At 36.6% G+C, this 26,892-nt stretch overlaps 1 protein-coding gene across 15 annotated transcripts in view; it reads left to right on the top strand.

Moving 5' to 3' along the window:
* The window catches only part of CADPS2 (calcium dependent secretion activator 2), a gene marked incomplete at both ends in the record, with an annotated part of 558,610 nt that overhangs the window by 386,300 nt on the left and 145,418 nt on the right, over positions 1 to 26,892 (top strand). For 13 of the 15 annotated variants that reach the window (XM_080700893.1, XM_080700890.1, XM_080700892.1 and 10 more), the window contains 4 exons: positions 3,845 to 3,953; positions 5,518 to 5,718; positions 18,225 to 18,361; positions 20,993 to 21,180. In XM_080700893.1, coding sequence (XP_080557019.1) covers positions 3,845 to 3,953; positions 5,518 to 5,718; positions 18,225 to 18,361; positions 20,993 to 21,180 — 635 coding nt within the window. Of the gene's footprint in view, positions 1 to 3,844; positions 3,954 to 5,517; positions 5,728 to 18,224; positions 18,362 to 20,992; positions 21,181 to 26,892 lie in introns of all 15 variants that reach the window. The other 2 variants (XM_080700896.1, XM_080700894.1) reach the window with 2 other exon arrangements.

Below are 26,892 nucleotides of genomic sequence, written 5' to 3'. Positions count from 1 at the left end.
TGTGTGTCTGTGTGTAAACTCAGGGACATTCAGAACTCCAATTGTTTTTATGTTTTATTTTGAAATAGGGTCTCACTAAATTGGTGCACATTGACCTCAAATCTGCAATCTTCCTGTTTCAGCCTCCCAAGTACTTGGATTATGCCACCGTGCTCAGTTCAAACCAACTTATTTGAGTTGATTTTTTTTTTAGTTCACACATAAAATCATAGCAGGATAAAGTGATATTTCAGTATGCGTATACATTATGGAGTTAGGTTAAACAATTATCTTCTCAAACATTTATCATTTCTTTATGGTGAAAACTTTCAAAATCTAAGTTTTTAAAATAAATAATCCATCATCATTATTATTTATTATCAGCTTATTGGAAAATAGCATACCAGAAGTAAAAAAAAATTAGTGTTTTTTAATAAATAGAGAAAATATGGGGTTAACTTTGTCTTTGAAATGTTGCTCTTCTTTGGGTTGGTTGACTGGTCGGCTGGCTGGCTAGCTGGCTGGCTGCTTCGTTTGTGTATTCATTCATTCATTCATTTATTTATTTATGTATTTATTTATTTTCATGCTTTGGATTGAACCCAGGGGCATTTCACCTCTGAATGAAACCCCTTTAGAACAGAGACTTGCTAAGTTGCCGAGGGTTTCGCTCAGTTGCTGAAGCTGACCTCTAACCTGTCTCATCTTCCCAAATACTGAAATCTATGGCATGTGCCCTGAGCTTGGCTGTCTTAGAAAAAAGAGGGAGGTTATTAGATTGAGAAGCAGATAGTAAGAAGTCTTTCGTGATTCAAGGTTATACTTTCCTGCATAAAAACTCGGGAGAAGAAATGAATTCAAGCGGGTGAGTCACGCTGAAGAGGCTCTGGAGTATCTTATACAGCGGTAGCGCTGCATGCTGGCTGGTCTATGCTGCTGGTGTTCATGAGCTATGAGCTGTGCGGGAAGGCAAGGCTTCCTGAGCTCTTCATCTTTCTCCCAGCAGGTTCCAGGCTGTTCCTGGGGTGCTGGGCCAGGGGACTTCTCTTAGTCAAGTCTTAAGAGACTCCCAAATGAGAAACAATATGAAACTTAAGAATTTTATGCTTGACATAGTTTCTGTTTTGATAATAATTGACTGTAAAATTGTAAAAATCCCTTAATATAACTGATTTAATTGTCTGTAAGGCAATTTGGCCAAATATGTTTAGTTTTATATACAACCCCATCACTCTATATTCTTTTTTTGTTTCTTTCTGAGATGTAGTGAAAATGACACACACATATAAAATGACACTCTCAAACATAAAAGTTAGATCTACTTTTCAGAAATTCCATGAAGCAAAATTAAAATTGGAGAATTGGGCAAGATATTTTAATTGGTCTGTGGGCTAGTCTAAAAGGTAATGCTAAAAATTCTTTTTGTCCAATACCTGGAAATGCAGGTAAGGTAAAATATCTTTTTAAATGTATACCCGAAATACAAAAAAAAAAAAAATACCCCAAGGACCATAAAAAACCACAGTGGTTAAGCTTGTGAGTTGGCGCTGGCTCCAGCGGCACTGGGGTGCAGGATTAGGGGTGTGGATGTTGATAGCTATTTGGGATTGTATTGCTCACTCAGAAAAAGAAAATGTGCCGTGGGGTTTACTTAAAGTAGGAATTTGGAACAGAGATCTCATAAAGAACTCAGAACAGCTAGATTTTAGTGACATGGTAGAAAAGAAGACAATCTGTCCTCAAGCTAGTAAATGTGGGCTTGGGCATGTAGTCTGAATGTGTAGAAAAATTAACCCTGAGAATTTCTAACTATTAGCTGAAAATCAAGGAAAGTTGAAGTCTTAGTTTATTTTATGTAAAAAAAATGTAAACATAAATGAAGTATCCAAGTTAAGAAAGTAATATTAAAAACACTCCTGTACTAATTAATGATAACCCTGGGGCATCTGGCATTTAAAACAAAAATTTTTTTAGGGATAAGTAAGCTCTTATACCTACAGATAAAGCTGTACTGAATATTAGCTCACACTCTAAAATTATAAAACTAAGCTCATAATTTTCACCTCTAAGAATTCAGCTATAAACTTATTATATAAGGTGATAAAATTCAAAAATACAATAAAAGTTCAAAAATATTATAAAAGAACTAAAACAAGGGGGGAAAAGAACATAACACTGTGAAAATAACCAAGCAGATTAGGAAAGATAGAAACTCATATGAAACTCATAAAAGATATGAAACCATATGAAACTCATAAAACTTAAAAAGCACAGTCACTAAAATTGGAACCTAATTTGATAGGTTAAACAAGTGTATTAAATGCATCTCGGAAGACAAAATAGTGATGTAATTAATAATAAAATATTAATTATAATCTAAAGAAATTGCTTAGAACTCAGCATGGAGAGATGAAGAAACATATAACACAGGAAGGTTAAACAATATGGAGGAAAGAATATAAGCTCCAAGAATCTGAAGAAAGAAAAATATTAAAGAAAAAATTGGACCGAGACAATATCTAAATAGATAATAGCAGGCAAGATTCTAAAATTGATATAGTCAGAATGATCCAGCATAAGAAGTGTGACAGATATTGGTCATAATAGACATGTAAACCCTAGCTATTTCACAATGAAACATGAGATAACAAAGATTAAGAGAATATTATAAACCAGGTGTGTGTGAGAGAGAAATGGAGAAAATGAGAATGAGAATGAGTAACCACAGAAAATGGATAAGTTAACTGTAAGAGAATCACAATTGTACTTTCACAAGTCTTTCAACATAGATATATAGCCATCCAACAATGGAATATATCTTTAAGGTGCTGATAGGATTGCTAAGCTAAAATACTATACAAGCAACTAAACTATTATTTAAAAGTAAGGACAGAGTAAAGTCATATTTTCAAAAGGCTTTATAGCAAAAGAAGAAATAAATTCAGAATAAAAGAGTGTGACTGAAGAAGCAGTGGTCAGTGGTCAGCAGGCAAATAAGTAAAAATTGGGCAAATATAAAACTGTCGATTATATAATATAATGTTTTTACTGATAATCTCTATTACTAAATGCTAAAATGATAAACTTTACCAAAGTAGAGTACTAATATAAAAATGACTAACATAAAACGAATACAGCAAACTAGAACCAGTTTAACAATGACTGGCTTGTAATCTAAGAATGTAGTAAAACTCTAAGTTTCTTGAATCTAAGCTCAAACAAGATAAAAACAAAATAGGATTTGAGGAATCAGTACATACGTAGAAATGTAATAGAGTTCCTAGGGAAGATTTATTACTATTTGATTAGGTACCAAAAGAAAGGTTATACATTTTATAAATGTCCAGCAAGATGGATTTTAAGGCAAAAAATAGTATTAAGTGGTTTTTTTTTAATCTACTACTTAAAGACAAACAAAGCAATTGGCCAGCAAAATAAAACAGTCCAAGGAAACTGTAACAATCTCAGGAATACATGAGTAAAATTATGTTCCTTCAAAAAACATAAAGCAGCACTAGAGATAATTGCATGGAGAATTCATAGATGTATCTGTTTTAGACTACCCCCCCCTAACACTGTCTATCAGAAAAAAAGATTAGAGTTCAGCATGGTGCCCCATGCTGGGATTCCCTGTACTTGGGAGACAGAGACAAGAGGATTGAAGTTTTGAGGCCAGCCTCAGCAACTTAACAAGGTCATCAGCAACATGGTGAGACCCTGTTCCCAATAAAAAATTAAAAAGTTCTGGGGTGTAGCTTGGAGGTAAAATGCCCCTGGGTTCTACCCCCAGTATTGGTGGGGGAGGCAGAAATAAAAAAGATTAAGAAGATATGACCAATCTGCAACTTTTGTTTTCCTCGGACAGGTTAGCCAGTACACCTTTGCTATGTGCAGTTATAGAGAAAAAAAGTCTGAGCCACAAGAATTAATGCAACTTGAAGGATACACTGTGGATTATACAGATCCCCACCCAGGTAAGTCTAATTTGGACCTATTGCCCTACCATATATAAATGTGTGAAATCCTTTAAAATACTCTGTGCCTCCAATGGATGAATAAGGTGCGTGTTTTATTAATATAACTGCACATGACTTTGAGATGCACATTATGTCTTTTTGAGGGCTATTAGTTTCAACTACAATTCCTTGTGTTATATTAGCACAAGAATAAAATATATAAAAGGTACTGTGATAGAAGAATTACATAAGAAGTGTCAGCAGTGTATACAGAAGCTTCTCCACTGAGAAGCAGAAATTACAATGAAAGTAAGAAATGGAATGGAAAATAAATTATGGAGGCTGGGCATGGTGGCAGCACGCTTGTAATTCCAGCATTTGGGAGGCTGAGACAGGAGGATCAGGGTTCGAGGACATCCTCAGCTACTACTTAGTGAAGCTCTTCTCCACTCAGTGAGATGCTGTTCAAAAATAAAGAATTAAATAATTGGGCTGGGGGTTTAACTCGGAGGTAGAATGCCCCTGGGTTCCATCCCCAGTACTGCAGTACACTAAAATAAATTATGTAGTATATTCTCATTTTCTCCAGGTAACACTTTCTTATACTTTATCCCTTTCTCTATATTAGTATAATTAAGCATCCTAATGAAAAAAATCTGAAATCTAGAATGGTGCAAAATTTGAAATGTTTTTGAGTTGCTGATACAATTCCACGTGTAGAAAGTTCCACACCTGGCCTTGTGACAGTTCACAGTCAAAATGCAGAGGCACTGAAAATAGTACATAAAATTACCTTCAGCTGTGCATATAAGGTGCATGGGAAGCATAAGTGAAATTAGACGTGTTTCCTTCCCTGAAGTGACATGTTATATGTATGCAAATATTTCAAAATTTAAAATTCCCAAATCTAATACACTCTAATGCCAAGCATTTCAAGTAATGGGCTTATATAGTCTGTACTGAACATAGAACATATGGGAGATTTAAATACCCCTGGTATTTAAAAATAGAGAATGAATGAATAGATATTAATGAAATTACTATAGCATAGTTCAGAAATAAGGATGTTAATAAATATGGAGATTAAGAAATTAATGTATAGAGATGAAGAGAAATTTGTCGCTGTGTTCCCTTAGAAACACAAAATAACATCTTCTCTGTGAAGGAGTTTTGCAAAAGATAAGATACAATATGAGAAGTACTTTTTGCCTTATTTTTCTGCTAAACTCATGTATTACTCTTCAAGTGATATCAGATCCCACTATGAGTTTCCCTGGGTATGTGAGCAAGTCTTGCAGAATGCAAGTCTTGTGGACTGTTTCACTGAGCTACTTTTAATCTCCCAAGTGATAGGGAAGCTTAAGTCTTTTTTCATTGTTTCCCTTTAAGTCTTGGACTGTGGGTTTGATCCTCAACTAAAGATCATTTAAAGGATTGAGCTGCTAATATTAAATTCATTTCTAGCCATGAGGCCAGTTCATAAATGAGAATTATATAGAAATTATATATATATATATATATATATATATATATATAATTTCTGATCATATAAATTTTGAATGATGTCTTTCTTTCTTCACAGGCCTTCAGGGTGGCCACATGTTTTTTAATGCTGTTAAAGAAGGAGATACTGTGATATTTGCCAGTGACGATGAACAGGACAGAATATTATGGGTTCAAGCCATGTACAGAGCCACAGGTCAATCATATAAACCAATTCCTGCTATCCAAACCCAGAAGCTGAATCCCAAAGGAGGCGCTCTCCATGCAGACGCTCAGCTTTGTAAGTTTTGCTAAAAAATAATTTGATTATCAATTAATAACCTTAATAAGATATAAAATTGAGGTAAATTTGTTCAGTATTATAGTTTACATCATTAATTGATTCCTAATTAAATAAAACTAGTTCATATTATTCATCATAGAATCAGCTAATTTTTCACATAAACCTGGACTAAATGATGTGTTTTTCCATCATGAATTTCTCTAGCATTGGGATATTTCTTGGAATCTCAAGAAGATATAAGAAAATTCTCCAAGACTTAGCAAAGACAGTTTATATTTATTTATTTATTTATTTATTTATTTTTGTCGTACTGAGGTTCTTGGAAGCCCTTCTACCTCTGGGCTACACTCTCAGACCTACTTTTATATTTTTATTTGGAAACAGAGTCTCTTAAGCCAGCGTGGCTGGCTCCAAACCTGCGCGATCCTCCTGTCTCAGCCTCCCAAGCGCGGGGATTACAAGCGTGCACCACCATGCCCCGCAGCAAAGGCAGTTTTATTTAGCTCATTTTAATTTAACTTAGGAGTCCTATAGGAAAGGGAAAAGTATTTCAATATCAAATTTTGCATAGATGGGATTCAAGAATATCAAAGGTGAATAATCACTTTCTGGAGTTCTTATTAATGTACAAGGATAATAGAATTTTCTCTGTTGTAGAATGATAAAAAGAATAAGTCATAAAATCCAAATTCCTTTTTTCCAAAAGTCTTAATATTTCATAATTTTCTGTATGCTAACTTAAATCATTGAGGAATATATATATTTATTTATTTCAATTTACCAGTGATTAATAGCAAATTATGTAATAATGGTAGAGGCCGTTTTAAATGTATCTTTAATAATCACTATAACAAGTTGACTTGTTATATTCCTCTACAAAACTTCTTTGGTTTCTCTTGTAATAAATCAGTGTGGCTTTCTTTTTAAGCTCAGGTTGTGGCTTTTTATTGTCAAGCTTCTTCTCCAGGGTAGTAACATCTTGACCTGCCTTATTTCTCTTTGTTCACTTTTCATGAACCAAATATTTACTTTAATATCTTTTGACACATTTCTCAGTATCACATGTCAGTGTCTTTAAAAAGAACACTAGGACAAATAATCAAAGGTAGAATATTAGCATAGGTTATAATATTTTGAGGCACATTAAAATATATAGTGAAGACTAAAAATATCAAATACTATTTAAAAATTGGTTTTAAATTATTTATTCCAACTTTAAAATCAGTAGCATTGTTATTTTTATTTATTCATTTATTTTTTTGGTGGTGCTGGGGTTGCTGGAAACCCTTCTACCTCCGGGCTTAAACTCCCAGACCTATTTTATTTTTTTATTTGGAAACAGGGTCTCTTAAGTCAGCACAGCTGGCCTCGAACCTGTGCGATCCCCCTGTCTCTGCCTCCCAAGCATGAGGATTACAATCATGCACCACCACACCCAGAAAGCATTGTTATCTTCAAAAGTAAAATAAATGGGGCATATTATGGTATATATTTTGACTTCTGCCTTTTCCTTATCCCTCTGGTCCTACAGATGGAATATGTGACAGCAATAAGAATTTCCATCAGAAACAAAGGCACAGAAGTAGAATTTTATCTCTCTCTACAAGTGAATATATCATGAATTTTCATGTTTCGCATTGCTAAAGAATTTAAGATAATGAATAAATAGTAACCCAGCCACAGATTTTAGTTCAGTGGATGTGTGTCTCTTCCCTTCTTCTCCATCCATTTCATTCAGAGTAAATTAAACCTCAGAGAAATCGCATAAAACTGTGATATCATCAAACAGAGCATCCAGTTCAAGACTATTCTGTCCTGATGGCCTGGGGCAGAAGATTCCAGCCTGTGCTATAAGCAGGGACCTGAAGTGACAGCTGGTGACAAGGCCCATGGAGTCTGTGTCCTCCTCTAGGCACCTTAGAGTCTCTTACATCACATTTAGCAAATTCTTGCCACAGTGTACACCTACACGGTACCTTGTTGAGTATTCTCTAGCTCCAAACCAGCCTGCAAAAACCCTGGGAGGGCCCATTGGGCATTTGTCTCAGCAGAGCCCCGAGCATTACTTCTTACTACTCACATGCCAGCTTGGAGGTGTCTAGGGGCTGTGCCTGCCGAGGGCATCAAGGTACAACCTAACTTTGGATGGCCCCAGAGGTTTTTTTTTTTTTTTTCTTCCCTTCTGATTCTTTTTTTTATTGCCTGTGGTAAAGACAGCATAAATTCTAATCAACTCTATTTTCCAAACTGTTTTCTTCCCTCTGGCTGATCTCTATACCTTTATTCCTCCTGGTTTCGATTCTTCCTATGCAAAAGGAAGTGTTTAGGACTTCATTGTTTTCCACACCTCTAGGCTGGCCCCTGCTCTTTATTTAATGTGAACCTCCCTTGTCTTCATGCGGATTTGTACTTGGGCATTCAGTGCTACATAAATTGCATTTGTTTTATTTTTCTTCAGTTTTATTTGTCTCACTCAGCTCTGATTTTAAAAAATTTATCCTGTTGCTGGGTGTGGCGGCGCACAATTGTAATCCCCGCGCTTGGGAGGTGGAGACAGGAGGATTGCGCAGGTTCGAAGCCAGCCACGCTGCCTTAAGAGAACCTGTTTCCAAATAAAAGATATAAAATAGGTCTGGGAGTGTAGCCCAGAGGTAGAGGGGCTTCCAGGAACCCCAATACTACCAAAAAAAATTTATCCTGTTTTCATTCGTGCATCTAATGTCATTCTCACCATTGCATCCTACGTAATAATGGTATGTGTCTGCCTCCTCATACCCAGTGCACTGTCCTTCTACCTTATTTTATTGATTCATTTTATTCATATTTTCTCAAAATGAACTTAGAATGCCTCCAGATTCTTCTTTAAGTAATATGACAAATATGAGCTATTGCTTCAATTATTCAAAACTCCTAAATCCTTTTTTATTTTTATCTACTCTCTAAACAGCTCCTTCCTATTCTTGATTAAGCTAATTTTTTTCTTTCTTTTTTTTTTTTTTTTTGGTGGTGGAACTGGGGTTCCTGGAAGCCCTTCTACCTCCGGGCTACACTCCCAGACCTATTTTATATTTTTATTTGGAAACAGGGTCTCTTAAGCCAGCGTGATCCTCCTGTCTCCCAAGCGCAGGGATTACAAGCGTGCGCCACCACGTCCGGCTCGATTAAGCTAATTTCTAAACCTCTAATTTCATACCTCTGCCACAGTACTGTATTTGTACTGTATTTTCTAGTTAACTGCATCACCTATGGGGAAGAGTGCTATTTTTATTTGCTGTTCATGTGTCTTCTTTGATTGGGTATCTTTTCAAATATTTTGCCTATTTTGTAATTGGATTATTTTACTGAGTTTTGAGACTCTTTATTCTAGATAAAATGTGTTTATCAGATATGTAATTGGCAAATATATTCTCCCCTCTCCTGGCTTGACTTTTCAAATTTGGGGAGAGAACTGGGGGTTAAACCCAGGGATGTTCTATCTCTGAGCTACAACCCCAACACTTTTTATTTGTGCATATATTTTTTTAGTACTGACCATTGATCCTAGAGACATTATACTTTAAAGGTATTCCCCTACTTCTTTTTTTTATTTTTATTTTGACACAGGATCTCACCAAGTTGCTGAGAGCCTAAGTTGCCCATGAACCTGGGACCTTCCTATCTCAGCCTCCCAAGTACTGGGATAATGGGCTTCCCTTGATGAAGTCCATTTTGCCATTCTTTAAATAGATTTGCCTTTGATGTTAAAACAAAGAATTTTTTGCCTAACCCAAGATCTCAAAGATTTTCCCTCATACTTCCTTCTAGAAATATCATGATTTTGGCCTTTACATTTTACATCTATTTTGAGTTATTTTTTATATATGGGCAGAGGTGGGCATTGGTATTTCTGGATGTCTTACCAATACCCAGTTGTTTTAGCACACTGAGTTGAAAAGTTTGTCTTCCACTTAATTACCCTTGCACATTTTGCAAAATCAATTGACTGTATATGAGTTTATCTCTAGGCTCTCCTTTTCCTTTGATCAGGTCATCTGTCTTGATATTATTACTATACTTTCTTAATTACTGTAGCTTTAAGTATCAATCAGAGAGTGTAAATCCTCCAAATTAATTTTTCTTTTTTTCCGAGAGGGTTGACCTCTGTTTTTAACATTCCCCTCTTGTATAGAAGTTTACTTTGTGAAGGGCTGCATTTGATTTTCTCATTGTGCAGTACTTGGGATTAAATCTTTCTACTTATTCATATATGAAGAAGTCATTACTTTTCCTTCATGTTGAAATACACTTTTCTGTAGTCTCTTAAAAATTTTGCTCACTTTCTTCTAGTTTGCATCTTGTTTATCCAATGATAGATGTGCTGGCCTGTTGCTGTGCCCCTCTGTAAATAATGTCATTTTATTCCTTCTCTAGCTGCTTTGAAGTTTTTTCTTGTTGGTAGTTTTTAAGCCATTTGATTACGATGTGCTTTGATGCCGTTTTCTTCATGGAAACTTTCTGAAGCTTTGCTCTGACCCACAAGAAAATGTTTCGATCCTTTCATATTTTTCTTAGGCAGAACCAAGCTGTTTCTAGTCTGGGATTAGTTTTCCCCACTTCTGGCTCAAGATTTTTTTTTTTTAATGCTCTAATCTGTGCCCTACGTGTTGTAAAGTTTTATAATCTGGTTGCTGAGAACAAGCAGTTGTATTCCAGGCACTGTGTGTTGGGGAACTGTCCCTTCTAGCCTTTTAGAGGAATTTTCTCCCTGGCCTCAAGTACTTTCCAAACACCTGGGCTCATCAGGCCTCACCTGAATACCTGGGACAGACCCTCTGCAGAGCAGAGGAGCACTCTGTGATACAGCTTCCTCCTCTTCCAGCACTCCTTCCTGCAGATTCCAGACACTGTGACCTTCCTGCAACATCCCCTCATCTTCCCAACCCACCCAGGCTGGTTTCCTGGGTTTCTGTTCCCTGTGCCAGGCTACATGGTAACCTGGCGTAGCTGTAAGGCTCACCTTGTTTATTTCCCATATCTCAGAAATCACTCTCCATATTTTCCTGATGTACAATATCTTGAGAATATTTTTAGACATCCATTCTTTTCTCTCTGAATTTTTAGTCATTTTGGATAGAAGAATAAATCTTAAATAAATTACTGTGAAACAGAATAATAGTTTTAGTTTTCTAAGTTGAAGCGGGATTTCTCGACCCAAAACTGATGATACCTTGAACCAGGTCATTGAAGACAGACAATAAAGCAGGCACTCTCTTGTACATTATAGGACATTTAGCAGCATCCTGGTTTCTCTTGGCCAGATGCCAGTAGAACCCTCCTTCCCCCCCAGGTCTGACAGGTAACATCTGCAGCATTGCTAAATGTTCCAGGGTGCAGGGTTGAAGGTGAGAAAGAGCCACTCCTAGTTGAGAGCCCTGGAGCTGCAGTGACTTGGCAGTCATGTTTGTGGGTATGCCAGGCCCTCATTCACTTGCGTTTAAGTATTTTATCTTAACTTCCTGAGTGCAAGCAATGCCCAAGGAGATGCTGAGCTCACAGATAAGCATCTGCCCTGTACATACTGGCAAGAACAGTGGTTGGGAGCCACCAGCCTAGAGCATTAAGACCATGGCTTAGATGGCGCATAAATATTGGATAGACGTGATCAGTTGGTTCAGCCAGTCATGTAACCTATTTCTAGCAAAACCTCTCTTCTGTTTGATATCAATGTATTGCCAAGATACTATTGATCAAACTACATGGATCTGTGTTTACTTGCTCTAAATAAAAGGCCAAACAGTTTCAGTTATGCTAACACTTATATTCCAAGCTATTTGCTAGTTTTTAGATTCCTGTTTTATCTTTTTTTTTTTTTTTTTGGTGGTACTAGGGATGGAACCCTTCTACCTCCAAGCTATATTCCCAGACAGACATATATGACATATATATATATATATATATATATATATATTTTTTTTTTTTTTTTAATTTGGAAACAGGGTCTCTTAGGCCAGCAAAGCTGGCTTTGAACCTGCTTGATCCTCCTGTCTCCACCTCCCAAGCGCAGGAATTACAAGCATGCACCACCATGCCCGGCATATCTTTCTCCTCCTCCTCCTCCTCCTCCTCCTCCTCCTCCTCCTCCTCCTCCTCCTCCTCCTTCTTTTCCTGCGCTTGGTAGGCTGAGACAGGAGGATAGAGCAGGTTTGAAGCCAGCCAGGCTGGCTTAAGAGACCCTGTTTCCTAATAAAGATATAAAAATAGGTCTGGGAGTATAACCCAGAGGTAGAAGGGTTTTCAGAAACTCCAGTACCACAAGAAAGAAAGAAAGAAAGAAAGAAAGAAAGAAAGAAAGAAAGAAAGAAAGAAAGAAGACGAAGAAAGAAAGAAAAATGTATTTCTACCTTATCAGAATAGGAGTATTGACCCTGCACTGAGTCAGATGTCATTGAATTGCCCAAAATTAGCTTTATATTACTATTATCTTCCCCACCTTGAAGTCCACACCATTCTTTTTCTTTTTTTTTTTTCTTGGTTACTTCTTATACAAACATCTTTTAGAGTCCTCAGCTGAAATTAAGAAAATAACAAAATTAAAATAATTAGTTGTGTAAATGTATATATGCTCCTAACTCATTTAAATATTTTCTCTTATTTATTGCTGACTGGTAGCTGGTAAAGGTAAGTGCTTTTTATCTATTTATTCTTTTGCTTAAACATATTACATGTTTTGTAATGCTATGGTGCTTGAAAATAATCATGATCTTGTTTCCAGTGTCAGGCTCCTACTTTCTAGCCAAACCCAAAATGTTTAGGTTATTGTTGCCAATTATAAAACAAAACTGTCTATTTACCACAACAGGAAAGTAGTAATGACTTAACCTGTGTATCATTCATTGAAGTGTAAGATCATTTTTATGAAGGTACAATAATTGTGAAAAATGGCCAATATATGTGAAGTGGAAAAATACTAAATTATATATATATAGTATTATTTTCACCTTGTTAAAAAAAAGATGTTAAAAGTGAATTTGTAGAGGTATGCCTAAAATATCAACAGTTAATGAGTTTAATTGGAGGGACCAGTTACCATTTTATTTCTTCTATGTATCTATCAACCATGGCTTTTTAGTCTCTAGCAGAAAACTTGGACAGATAAAACAAGAACATACCAACCAGACAGTCTACACAAAATTTAAGGACACTAAATTTTTCCCATTAAAAGTACATGAGTGTTATAAAAAATAATAGAGGTGGTGCTTACTTTTCTATGCCACTTTTAACTTCCAGTAAATTTTCTATCTCTATGCAAATTTGAGCTAAATGAAATATATAATCAGATATGTATTAGCATAGTGGGAAACGTAACAACAGGCAGACTCATAAACATGGCATAATATTAAGCATAGGACAATAGATTGTATTTATTCTGCTTCGTTTGGCTGTTTTGCAGAGGAGACCTGCTATTAGCTAGAAGCACCATCTTCTTTGTCCTTTCGATACTGGAGTCCCACCTCTAGATGCCTGGATGATCTCAGAATGCTGATGAGGGGTCCCTTTATGTCTGGCGCGCCCTCTTCCCTTCTGTGTCCAAAACACCTCACAACACCAGGGCAAGAAAAACTTCAGCATTATTAGCATTTATTGCAAAGAAAGGAAAAGGAGTTCAACTGTTCTACTTTTCCATCTCATATTCTGAAGTCTTAGATGCCCTTCCTTGGATTTGGGTTCCCGATCACAAAGGGCTGGTTGTGGTTAGCACCTGTCAAATAGTCTCCCTCCCACCCACCCCCACCCACACACACAGTGGAGAGACCTCCAGCTTGCTCATAGCCCACACACATCGTTTTCTACATTAGATTTCCTAGTCAGTGTTAACTGTTTCAATTAGTACTGTCAGCCTGCTTACTCTTTTCTCTTGACTTCCCATAGCTATTATCCTAGTGAAAAATTTACATTTTCAGATTTCACTTGAGTAAAGCCTCTATAAACTTCTGAAATCTCTAGCAAATCATAATCTGTATCAATTTTGGTTTTATTCCATCAGCTGATAGCACACCTGGTGACAATACCGCCTGAAGACATGGGAGCATATACATCCAACTGTTACCATAGAAACTCCACCAGTCCCATCAATTACCATGTCCCACATCTGTAGTTAGTCCATAGGTTAATCATCAGAGTTTGTGAGAGCATTGCAGTACATTGTTTAAGCTTGGTTTTTGTTGTTGTTGTTTTTAGCTTGTTTTGTTCATTTCCCTACATTGTTTCAGAAGACAAATTGAACTGAGATTTGTCATTATCAGAGAATATTTGATTGGCACCATGAATAATTTTCTATTTAAAAACAGTGACTGTAATTTTGTGTTATCGTGAACACTTATTGAAAGCAAGCCAGTGTTAACCCAGTTTTAAAGTACTGGATGTGGTTGTGTTTATTCATTGGAACCATGTTTTACATTTGATTCAGATGATACCTCTTTGTCTCTTAATAGTAAAAATATTGAGTCAGGCATAGTGATGCACACTTGTAATCCCAGTAATTGGGAGGCTGAGACAGGAAGATCATAGGTTCCTCACAGCCAGCCCGAGCTACTTAATGAGGCCGTAACTTAGACCGTGTTTCAAAATAAAGAATAAAAAAATAGGACTAAAGATATAGCTCAGAGGTCGAATACCCCTTGTGTTAAATTCACAGTACCAAAATAAAGGAGTAAAATATCTATATTCCAAGAGAAAACTATATGAAAAATCTTTTTTTTTTTTTTGGTGCAATCCTACCTCCAAGCTATACCCCTAGCCCTATTTTTTATTCTTTATTTTGAAACAGGGGCTCACTGAGTTGCAAAGGGCCTCACTAAGTAGTAGCTGAGGCTGTCACCAAACCATGATCCTCCTGTCTCAGCCTCCCAAATGCTGGGATTACAAGCATGTGCCAGCATGCCTGGATAGAAAATCTGTTTTGTTCTTTTTTTAAAATAAGAAACTAGGTAGTACTTTATTGGTACCTGGTTTCCCAATTTACTTTAATTCATGAGAAAACTTCAAAGTGAAAGATGAACAGGGAAAAATGAGAAGATGTATTTCAAAGGATACAAAGTAGCAGACATGTAGGTAGTATGAGCAAGTCTAATAATGTACAACAAAAGAGCAAGAGTTAGTAACACTGTATTCCACTAGCTGGATTTTTGTTATTGTATTGTTTCTGTCTTTGTGGTACTGGGTATTGAATTTCAGGGGCCTGTCTACCTCTGAGCTATACCCCCAGCCCTATTTTATTTTTTGTTTGGAAACAGAGTCTCGCTAAGCTGTTAAGGCTGGCCGTAAGCCTATGATCCTCCTGCCTCAGCCTCCTAAGTCCAGGGATTATAGGCCTGTGCCACCATATCCACTTATATGTACTAGTTTTTAAGTATATATTATCTGCTCTTATTACAAAAAAGCATGTGAGGTGATGTTAATATATTTCATTTTAGTAACCACTTTACCATCTTTATATACCCATCACATTGTATTGTAAACCTCAAATATAAAAAATAAGATTTATTTTTAAAAATAAATTTTCAATAGTGTACATCTAATTCTCCCCTCCTTTTATGCTGATGTTGTCATGCATTTTACTTTTTTTTTTTTTTTTTTTTTTTTTTTTTGCAGTACTGGGTATAGAACCCAGGGGCATTCTGCCTCTGCTTCATAAAATTATAGCCCTGTGATGCTGGGCGTGGTGGCGCATGCTTGTAATCTCCGCACTTGGGAGTCAAAGACAGGAGGATCACACAGGTTCGAAGCCAGCCGCACTGGTTTAAGAGACCCTGTTTCCAAATATAAAAGTATAAAATAGGTCTGGGAGTGTAGCCCAGAGGTAGAAGGGTTTCCAGGAACCCCAGTACCACCAAAAAAAAAAAAAAAAAAAAAAAATTATAGCCCTATGCTGGACATGGTGGTGCCTGCTTATAATCCCAGTACTAGGGAGGATGAGACAGGAGGATCACACAGGTTCGAAGCCAGCCTCAGCTACTTAGTGATCATCTCATGTAAAATATATATACATATACATATACATATACATATACATATACATATACATATACATATACATACATATACATATACATATACATATACATATATATATATAGTGTGTGTGTGTGTGTGTGTGTGTGTGTGTGTGTGTGTGTGTGTGTATGGATGGTAGATTGTTGTTTTCTTTTTTAAATCAAATTCAGAGCTGGGAGTAGTGGTGCATGCTTGTAATCCCAGCACTTGGAAGGCTGAGACAGGATGATCACACAGGTCAAAGCCAGCCTCAGCAATTTAGTGAGATCCTGTTTCCAAATAAAGTATAAAATAGGTCTGGGAGTATAGCCTGGAGGTAGAAAAATCCCTGGATTCCACCTCCAGTACCACAAAAAATAAAATAAAATAAAATTGTGAATTAAATTGCTATCATGACCATCATTTTTATCACTAAATTTTGGAAAAGTAATTTTTATTCATGTGTATCATTTATATTAGAAAATATGTGGTTTTGGGTTGTATTTCCTGAAAAAGTTGGAAATTTAAAAATGATTTAATTATATATTTTTTTCAGAAACTTGTATATTTTGTTTACAGACTACATATACATTATTTTAAAATAAAAGGGTTGTTTCTAAGAATCTGTACAATAAAAGATTAATTATGTTTTTAGTTTTCTGAAATTTATTACCTACCCTGTATTCAGCAGATAAGATATTAGTAGGTATCATATTATTTTATACTTTTATTGGCGAATGGACATCATTTTGAACTGCCTGTTATGACCTTCTCTAGTAAAAGAGGTAGTAAATAAAATTTAGCAGATATTTAATAAAGCTAATAATTATTTCATAAAAGTTATACTAGAATTTTTGCCTAGAGAAATGAAGTTCTTCAAGTACAAAATAACCTTTTATTAATTTTTTGCTTTGTATTGTTCAGTATTCTTCCTCCTACTTATTTGATATTATCCCTTATTATATTCACCTTTATATTTAAAAACTCAAAATGAGAAGCAAAGCAAAACACAAGAAAAGTTGGATTGTGTCATTTGTCATTTCAGGAAGCACAGTTTAGTTATATGTTTATCCAATTTGTACTAATTTATATCAAGCATAATGTATTTAATCTTTCAGATTGGTAACCATTAAATGTAAAGAAATATATTGTTACTTTCTTCATGGATCATAATTTCATGACTTTCATCATCAATAAGCTGTCATTATTGCTTTCTTGCTATATATGCCTTTTGATATCTGTCATTGACATGGGATATACATTAGTTTTTGTATCTTTTTTTAATGTGATTTTGAAGCCCCTTCAACTTGAATTATGTAGTTCTTCCATCTACAAATATGGCTGAAAGTTGAACTTGACATGGATCAATATGATCTGGGCTAAATATCTAAATGTGACTGATTATGTTAGCATCATGTCCACAGATCAATATTGGGTTTTATTATGAGCCCGACTCTATAATTGGGTTTAATCAATAAACTTTTGTCTCTTTTCCTTTACAATTTTAGGGTTGTACCATGTAGGTTTTAGAAACCACACTTAGCTTACATTTAGAACTCTGCTTTTCTTGTGATGACCAGAAAGAGATCTATCTATGAATTTTCAGAACAATGGAGCTTCAGTTTTACCATTGTGAAAAGAGCCCATTTTTATCCTGATAACGGATTGCGTGCCCAATGCGCCCTCTGTTTCTAACAGAGCTAATGCTGTAACACCCCACCACTCCTTTTCGGTAGAGTGTGGCTTTTGCTCTCTATACTTGGTAAATTGCATTGAAGACTTTGACAAAACATACCATTAACGAAAGCAATCACAAAAGCTTGCCTTTTGATAAACCCGCAGGGTCCATAGGCGTTGAAAGATGCAATCTAGGAAGAACAATAAATTTGGGCCTTTGATTGAAGTGCCATTTGGGATGTTGTGCTTTGTCTGCATATTTGCACAAACATGATGCTCCCTTTTTCATGTCTCTTCAACTTGAAGCCTGAGAGCATCCGTCGGCCATTTCTACATCAGGGTTGGTCCTGTTAAAAGCTGCATACACAAAAAGGGCTGGAAGTGATCCAGCCGGAGCTTGCCTGCTCATTTCTGCCCTAGTTTGCCATTTGGAAAGCAGACTAATGGCCATCATTGCTGGAATATTTTGTTTGTTTTAATGAAACAATGGGTTCTTTTCCCAGTTATTTCCTTCATAAAACATATACTTAAAATGCATAAAATGTTATTTAAGTTAGAAAAATAAGATTATTCCTCTGATAGTAGGAGCAGATTTGAATGTAGAAAAAATTTCTTTTTTCTAAATTAGTTCTGGATGTTTCATTTAAGCTTCAAAAATTTGCAATTTGTATTTTTATGCTGAATTCCTCACACTGTATACTATGTTACAAATGGGAGTCTGTTGCCATGAGCATTTTCTGTTCTTCAAAATCCATATGTGATCATCATGAAACCAGAAAAGGAAATATACTATATCTGCTTTTCTTACTTTCCAGACATAGACCGTTTTCAGAAACATGGTATGGATGAGTTTATTTCTGCTAATCCTTGCAAGCTTGACCATGCCCTCCTTTTTCGAATACTTCAGAGACAGACATTGGATCACAGACTGAATGATTCCTATTCTTGCTTGGTGAGTACAAAACCTACAGGTTAGAGTAAAAGACTTTGGGAAGTGAGAAATACTCATTAGAAAGCAGCATTTTATTCCTAACTTATTTAATAGCTGTAGTTACAGTTAGGGATGAAGGATTCCAATCGATTGCTTCCCAATTTGAAAATTATACACTTGAAGACCACTGCTGTGTCACTCAATAGGCAGGAGAATAGACTCAAGTAGATGCTGAACTGTGTTTCATCAGTTCCTCCAGAGAAGACCGGGTGAACGCAGAAGGCTTTAAATAAAGACTTGAAAGAAAACGCCTCGGTGATAGGATTTATTGAGACCCACACAGACATTTTAAGGTTTAAACTTTATTCAGCAGTGGTTGATATCTTGCATTCCTCTCCTTGATGCTAAAAGGACAGCCTCAGTGACAGGGGAAAAAAGCATTGTGGTGAATGATGTGGTGAAGGCTGTATGTACATAACAGAGGAAAGCTTTGCTTCATCCAGCCCTCCAAAGAGCATGTGAATTCCTTAAGTAAAAAGAGGCAAGGGGATTAAGTAGCTGAAATGCTACCTCGTATATGATGAAAACATAGCCAAAATTTGGGATGAAAAAAAGTGCAATGCTTATTGAGAAGGAAGGCTTGACACTTCAGAATGTGGGGACCAAGAATCACATTTGTCCAACTATTTACATTAAAAATGGCAATTCCTTTGGAATTCCTTTTGCCAGAATATGCATATTTTGTATCAGCACCGGAGAGTCGTGGATGCTGAGCGTAGGATCATCATGCAAGCAGTTACACTCTCTTTCAACTAAGATTTCAGATGGGCTATTCTCCTAACTCATCAGAAACACTTCGGTAGACAGGAGGAAGTTAAGCAATATACCAACACGATCATACTGATGGTTCATTAATTGTAGATTGTTTCTTTAATAGCTATGATTCTACATGCATTTGGACAGTTTTAACCTGATACAACTTAAATTTAATGATTATTTGGAGAGTAAAACAAATCACCCAGAGCCCTGTGACATCTTTCTGTGGATGAGCACACACAGAGGAGACAGCATGGGATAGCCTCCTCCTGGAGTCCATTCAGAGGGCTTTGTTACTGAATCTTTACAGGTTGTTTTGATTTTGTAGATGATCCCACAAGATCTGAGTAGTGTGTCTTACACTGCAACAAGAGGGGCATAAGTATGATGTAATTGACGCGTTTGGAGGCAGGCTGGATCAGGATACAGATCCTGCTTCACCAACAGATTGCAGTGTGATCTTAAACAATTCACATCTCTCAGCCTCAGCTTATTTTTTATTTTTTAATTTATTTATTTTTATGCAGTACTGGGGATGGAACCCAGGGTCATTCTACCTCTGAGCTACACCGCCAGCCCTAATTTTTTTATTCTTTATTTTTGAAACAGGGTCTCACTGAGTTGCAAAGGGCCTCACTGAGGCTGTCCACGAACCATGATCCTCCTGTCTCAGCTTCCCAAATGTTGGGATTCCAAGCATGGAGCACCACGCTTGGCTTAGCTCCAGCTTATTTGTGTGTAACATGGAAATCATGATAACTACCGTGTGACGGTTCTCAGGATTAAAGGCATAATATCTGTGATATGTCTAGCATGGTGCTTTTGCAGTATCCTGGTGGTCTCTTGTCCTTTTTTTCCCCCATTTCTTTGTTACTTGCTCATTTTTCTTCCTTTCTCACTCTTCTTCTTTTCTTTCAGGGTTATCCCGCTTCCTTTTGAAATTCCCTTTTCTCCTCTATCTCATTATTTTAAACTAGTTCATATACATTAATCCATTGAGATTTTATAAACTAAATAACTCAGTCCTCCAGTGCGAGCTGGGCAGGCTGCCTGCTGTTCAGTTGGCAGGCACACAAACCTACATCTCATCTCAGAAGGACCAGAAACTACTGCTGTAAACTATTAGTTCAGCTATATTGGTCATAGGCAGAATGAGGAAAATATTCTAATGTTCAAATACTCAAAGAGTACATGTATACTACTGTAAGACTTGCTGAAATTTTCTTTTAGTTCACTTTATAAAATACTTGCAGTAGCCAGGTACAGTGGCACACTCCTGTAATCCCAGTACCTGGAAGGGTGGAACAGGAGGATCACAGGTTTAAGGCTAGCTTCAGCATCCTAACAAGACTGTTTCAAAACAAAAAAAAATAAAAATAAAAAGGCTTGGAGGTATATTTTGGAGGTAGAATGCCATTGAGCTCAATCCCCAGTACCAAAAAAAAATTTTTAGGTAATTTCAATAATAGTGTCTGCTTTGCCATCCTTCTTTAATTGAGTTATAAAGAGATTTTTAAAATATTATTCTTTGCAACTGGAAAATTTAGATCCCAGGAATAAATTTGACTAATTTTAAATGATAGTAGAGAAGAACAAGTTGTCTGTGCCCTTCTGCAATAATAAAGGAAAAATAATATTAGGTTACCAGGGTCCCCAATCAATTCCAAAATTGATGATTTTAAATCTCCTAAAACTAACAAGAAATATACCACTAATAAAATAAACGTCAGAAGACACTTTCATGCAGCTTCTTATTATTATGCTTACAAGTGCCTATAGATAAACAAATCTCAGCATAGCAAGAGGAAACACATATCTTTTTTTTTTCCTTTGCAGGGTTGGTTTAGCCCTGGCCAGGTCTTTGTGTTAGATGAATACTGTGCCCGTTACGGTGTGAGAGGCTGCCACAGACATCTCTGCTACCTGACAGAACTGATGGAACATTCAGAAAACGGTGCTGTCATTGACCCAACCCTGCTCCATTACAGCTTTGCATTCTGTGCCTCTCATGTGCACGGCAACAGGTATTTTGACTTGCAAAAATACACAGTGAAATGTACACGGTTGATTGGAAAAATAAAATAAAGCAAAATGTTGCTTTGCCATTATCACCTAGTAATAGGTATAAAATAGCAAATACTTCTCATAATAAAAAAAGGCACAAAGGAAAAATGTACATCAATATGCGACTGATTTCTGTGGGCTGTACTTTATAATTCTTTCTGCTGGTAAAGCCACTTGAAAAAGAGAGCGAGAGTATCAATGAAAGTAGAAGTTGCCTTTCTGTTCTTGGGAGTTCTCATGGATGACCTAGGAGGGTTCCTAGGCTCCTGCATGTGTGTACATTGATAAAGCAGATAAGTCAGGAGGTTTATGGTCCTCCCAGCCCCTTTCCTAATTTTGACATTTGGGACAAGTATCTACTTTTAGCAATCTCAGTGGCCTCACTTTTTCCTTTACCAAAATAGCACTATATATACATTTATACAACACACACACACACACACACACACACACACACACACACACACAAAACCACCACCATCAACACCACTGTAACATGCCTCACAACTCTACACTGTCTTAAAAATCTGACCATATCACTCTCCTTTTCTTAATCTTGTCTCCAGAGTGCCTTCACTAGGGCTTCTCCTACAGGAGGTGCCCCATTCTTTTCCCTTTTAACCTTGCTTTTCCCTTTTCCCCGTTGGCACTTCTTACTCTTCCCACAAGCCCTGTATGCCTCATGGGGCATCCCACCATGGCATAGTGATCTAGAGCCGCTGAAATCAGCCTGTGTTCAAATGGATGCTTACTACCCATGTGACATCAGGTAAGATTCATCCTCTATTTGTGCCTCAGATTCCCCTGTATAAGAATATAATGATTAAATTTCTCTTATAAGTCATAAAATAAAGTGGGAATTAAATCCATTAATAAATATCAAGCCCTTATTAAATAGTGCCTGGCACGTGAGTGTTGAAAAAAATTGTTTTCACAAATGGCATATATTAAGTATTATCTTCACAAGCTCCCAATCTGTTGTTCTCTTTTTCTGCCTAAGGAAACTTCTCTCTCCATTACCCTAATCTGATTTCCAGCCTTTTACTTGCTAATGGGGCTTCTAGAAATGGGCCTGTCCCATTTGTCTCTTCTTGGTCTTCACCATCCTTCTCTTATTTTATTTTGCTAACCATCCTTTAGATGGTAGTTTCTGTTCCTTAGATTCCTAAATGCAATGCAGTCTTTTTCTCACATCTCTTTCAAACCTGATTTCTTCTGAAGAAGAATTTTGCTTCTTCTGTAATCCCACTCCTTGCACAGCTTCAACCATGACCTCCCTATTTGTAGATAATTTCAAACTAATTATTTTCCTAAACTATACATTCTTGCTGACAATTTACAGTGTGACTCTTCTGCTTATATTTTCAATTCTCCACATATAAGACTGAGTATATTATCCCTCAAAACGAGCTCCTCTATCCCTTACAGTTCCTTATAGAGTAACTGGCAAGGGGTAACATTTTGGGCACAAAATGAAGATTTAATAAATATGAATGAATGAGTGACTATTATTTCTGTTAATATGAAGGCCTATTTCTCATTTTTGTAATTTTACCTTAGACCAAATTTTTACCTATGCAAATTTATCTCCATAGTACCCCTCAATTTCTTATTTTTTTTCCATTTCCACTGTTTCTGCCCTAATTCTAGCCTTTATTTTTTTTCTTACCTATATATCTTGATTTATATCTATACTACTTTTTTTCTCTCAGAAGTGATCTGCCAATCACCCTCAAAATTACAGGTTAACGTTTACCATATTCCTTTTCAAAAGGTTTCAGTGGGCTGGGAGAGGGAAGTGTTATACCAGTGGTAGAGCTCTTGCCTAGCCTGCAGGAGGCTCTAGGTTTAATCTTCTGTGGTGTAAAAACAAAGACTTCAGTGATTTTCCATTTGATTATTGAATTAAAAATAGATTCTAAGCCATCGTACTTGGGTTTTTCCACTATCAGCCCTACCAGTCTACCTACCAAGTCTTACTTGTACATAGACTTATCCACATGGCCATTTATTCTCTGTGGCCCATTTCTCTTTGTCCTGATCTTTAACAGTAAGATATCACAAAACTTCTCTAAGACTAGTTCTTTTAGTTCATTCGAACACTAAAATCGTTAACCTTTTTCACATGCCTTAATACAGTATTTTGCATATGCTTGGTACAGAATGAAAATTTGTCCCTGCTGCTACCATTTCAGTCCACAATAAAATTAGACCGATATGAGTCTTAGAATCTGTTAGACTCATACTTCCTTGTGGAGTTCAGCCTTGCTTGGACATTAGGTGAATGTTACCAATTATAGTCATTTTCTCCTTATTCCAAACTAAACCCTCTGCAGTCAGCCTACATGCCTGGCAGGATGTGTTAGTCTTTGCAAACCAGTGTCAGAAGCTGCTTGACTGAAACTTTCTCTGGTCTCCTGACTGTTATAATCCTCCTGGTGAGTGACGGATAGCGAGGGAGAGGTACCCCAATGTCAGGCTGCGAGGGAAATGCAGTAAAACAGACAAACCCTGGGAAGATTATAGAATCAGATTATTTTCATTGTCAACACAAAAAGGTAGAATTAAATCATGAAAGTTAACTAGGAAGTTCAACTACTGTGTGCTCAAAATCTGTGTTTCAGACACATTTTAATGGCAAGTTAGCCAGGCAAGGGAGTTAATGTGACCAAAGGAGGAGCAGCCTGACTTGAGTCAGAGGTTGCTATAGCTACCTTTATTCTGCCAAACTATTGTTTTCTTTATAAAGATAATTTTTACTTTAAAGTATGCATATATGTTCATGTATATTTTACCCTCAGTATTACATATTAAGTCTATTCTCTAAAAAGCTAAAGTCTACATAGATTCAAGTGTCACTGATGGTGCTTAGAATAAAAATTTGAGTCAGTCTCTGGCTCCACATTAGATGGCATGCACCTTTAAAAGCAGAAAGGAAGACGTGCAGGTTTCAGGGAAGCTGGAACCTCACTTTAGGGTAGAAAGTATCGAAGAGAAGCTGAGAGTTATGATGTCGCCTGTAATATATATGGTCTAGTTGCTACCACTCAGGAATGTTGGGCTGTTGCACTGACAAAATAAAAGGAGGCCAAAAATATCCCCTGGAAGCCTGACTCAAAAATTTGCAGCTGACCCATATTGGGCAAATCCCTTTTCTGAAATTTAGAGTTCTCATATATAAAAGAGAGATGTGGTATAATTAAGACCCTGAATAATTAGGGACTATCTGTATCAATTACTATTCTTATCCTAAGATGCTTCCCTCTGTTACACAGCCCCCATGGATGTAAATTATGAGAGAAAAACAAACAAGAAAAATAGAAGAGCTGTACTTCTTCCTACTACTAGAAATGTTTCGATAAATGCATAATTATATTCTTAATTTCTTTGCTAATAGAGTTAATCTGGCCTTAGCAACAACCCTTTGTAAAAGTATGCTTCTCTTATCCCCATCTGTAGCATCTGATATTGATACAGACTTTTATTTAAAATCCTGTCAATGTCAAGCCTTTCTACAGTGTTTGCGTCATCTTTGTTTTATGATCATTTTTTACATCTGTCAAGACACACGTTCAGAAAGTCGTTTTGCTCCTTACCCGAACCGCCTCTGTCAAAAATTCAAAAGGAAGAAACCCTTTGTTATTGACTGAAGTGAAGGCCAGCGTGCTGTGTGGGTTTGAGATTTTTCAGGGAGCACATCCTATTACGGCGTCTAGTTCTCTAGGTGTGTGCTTTCTGTATGGTACATCTCTGAATAGCACTCAGAGTGTTTCAGAAATAAAAGAACAGAGTTAAACAGAAGAGGCCTGGCTGGTATCAAGACTGAGGAAGAGAGGAAAAGAAAGGAAGAGCAGAAGAGTAAGTCAAGGACAGCAGCAGACACACTCCCGCAGGATGCTCGCACCACACATAAGGCAGCCGCTGGCTGGGCGGCTGCTGCTGAAGAGGACAAGAAGAGGGAAGAGACAATGGCCGGCAGGGCAGAGTTCTAGGTTGATGGCATGGTTTTATATATATATAGTCTTGGCTTTGTAAGTCAGGCTGAGGGCAGAGAAACTAAATTAGTGACACAAAATGGCTTTTATGTCTTGGCTTAATGTAAGACAGGCAGTATATTCACCAACCCTTGGGCCAGTTAGTAGGGTCATCTTAGAGCTGCTTGCTGCCTGCCTGACCAAAGCTGGCTCAGGTATGCTGGCTTCCAAGCTTATGAGAATACAGCAGGACTTGAGTATACATAAAATAATTCCTATTTTCTGTGGATTCCAGATCATACCACAGGGAGGTGGACAGCTTTGATGAGCATCAGTCAAGCCGTCCTATTGGGGTACTTCTGCCCTCATGGATGCTAAAGTTTTCCCCCGACTGTCACCTCAAAAGTTAGGCTTCAACATCCTGCCACTACTTTTAGAAACAGTGGTGCTTTTGAGAGCAGAATCCTAGAGCTTGCATCAAATAGCATCATCAAAACTTTTCGCTACTACTTTTTAATTCGGATCTTAGATATATGAAATAAATAGAAATGCCACACAAATTGTAAGCCTAGAAGATCGCATGCGGGGTATGTAGGGATTAGTGAGATCATCGTCAAATGATGTGGCTCATCTGACAGATTGCATTTTTTGTGTCAAGTGCACAGAGGCAGGAGGATAATATCACTGAACATCATGGGATTTTTTTATCGTTATTCTTTGAGAAACTACATGACATCCATGAATCTATTTTAATCAGATTTTCCAAGCAATAATATTTGTACCTACCGAACCTCAATTTCAATACTGAATCAAGATGATTACGTTTTCTAATACGAAACAAAAACAAAAGCAGAACGAAAGTAAGAAAGAGGCTGGGTATGTTTGAAATCACACAGAGCTAGGAATCAAATCACCTGTGTTCCGTTTCTGTCTCTATTATTTATGAACTAATTGTCTTTGAACAATTGGTCCTAAACTAAGGTTTTCCATCCATGCACTGAGAGGTAGAAGCGTTTGTCCCCCACTTCTCCAGTGAGGTGGTATCATCTGTTGTCATAACATGAATTGCATCCTGGGAGTCCTACACATATTATATACTACACATATAATATATATATAATTACACATATATATAATAATCAATATTATACTACACATCCTGGTTAGTATAATATTGATTTCTTTTCTGGGTTTGGGTACAGTGAGGTTCACTCTTTGTGATGAATGATTCTTAAAGTTCTGCTGGTTTGACAAATATTCAATTCTATCTAACACCTGGTCGCCAAAAAGAACAGTTCCATCACCTTGAAAGTTTCTCTTGTATGCTTTTTGTAGTCCTTCATTTCATTGTATTTATCGGACTTAATTTTTTTCTTTCTTCTACCTTCTGCTTTATTTTTTCCTACTTTACTGATTTGGATGTTTAACTTACTATTGATCAGTTATTCTCCTTTTCTGATCTAAATATTTAAGGCAATACTATAAATTCCCCCTTAAATATTGCTTTTACTACATATGTAAGTCTTATGTATAATATTTGAATAATATTCCTTCTAAAAATTTTACCTTTACATTATACTTTGTTTTTGCATAGAGTTATTTACAAGTACATTTTAAAATGTCTATGTCTGTGAAACTTTTGGGGAGAATTTTCATGAGAACTATGATCTGTATACCAGTTCTTTGTAACCTAAGATT

Source organism: Muscardinus avellanarius (genome assembly GCF_963383645.1).
Source record: "Muscardinus avellanarius genome assembly, chromosome: 9".
NCBI classification, from domain to species: Eukaryota; Metazoa; Chordata; class Mammalia; order Rodentia; family Gliridae; genus Muscardinus; species Muscardinus avellanarius.
The sequence above is the reverse complement of the archived record's forward strand: the minus strand, read 5'-3'. Positions and strand labels throughout refer to the sequence as shown.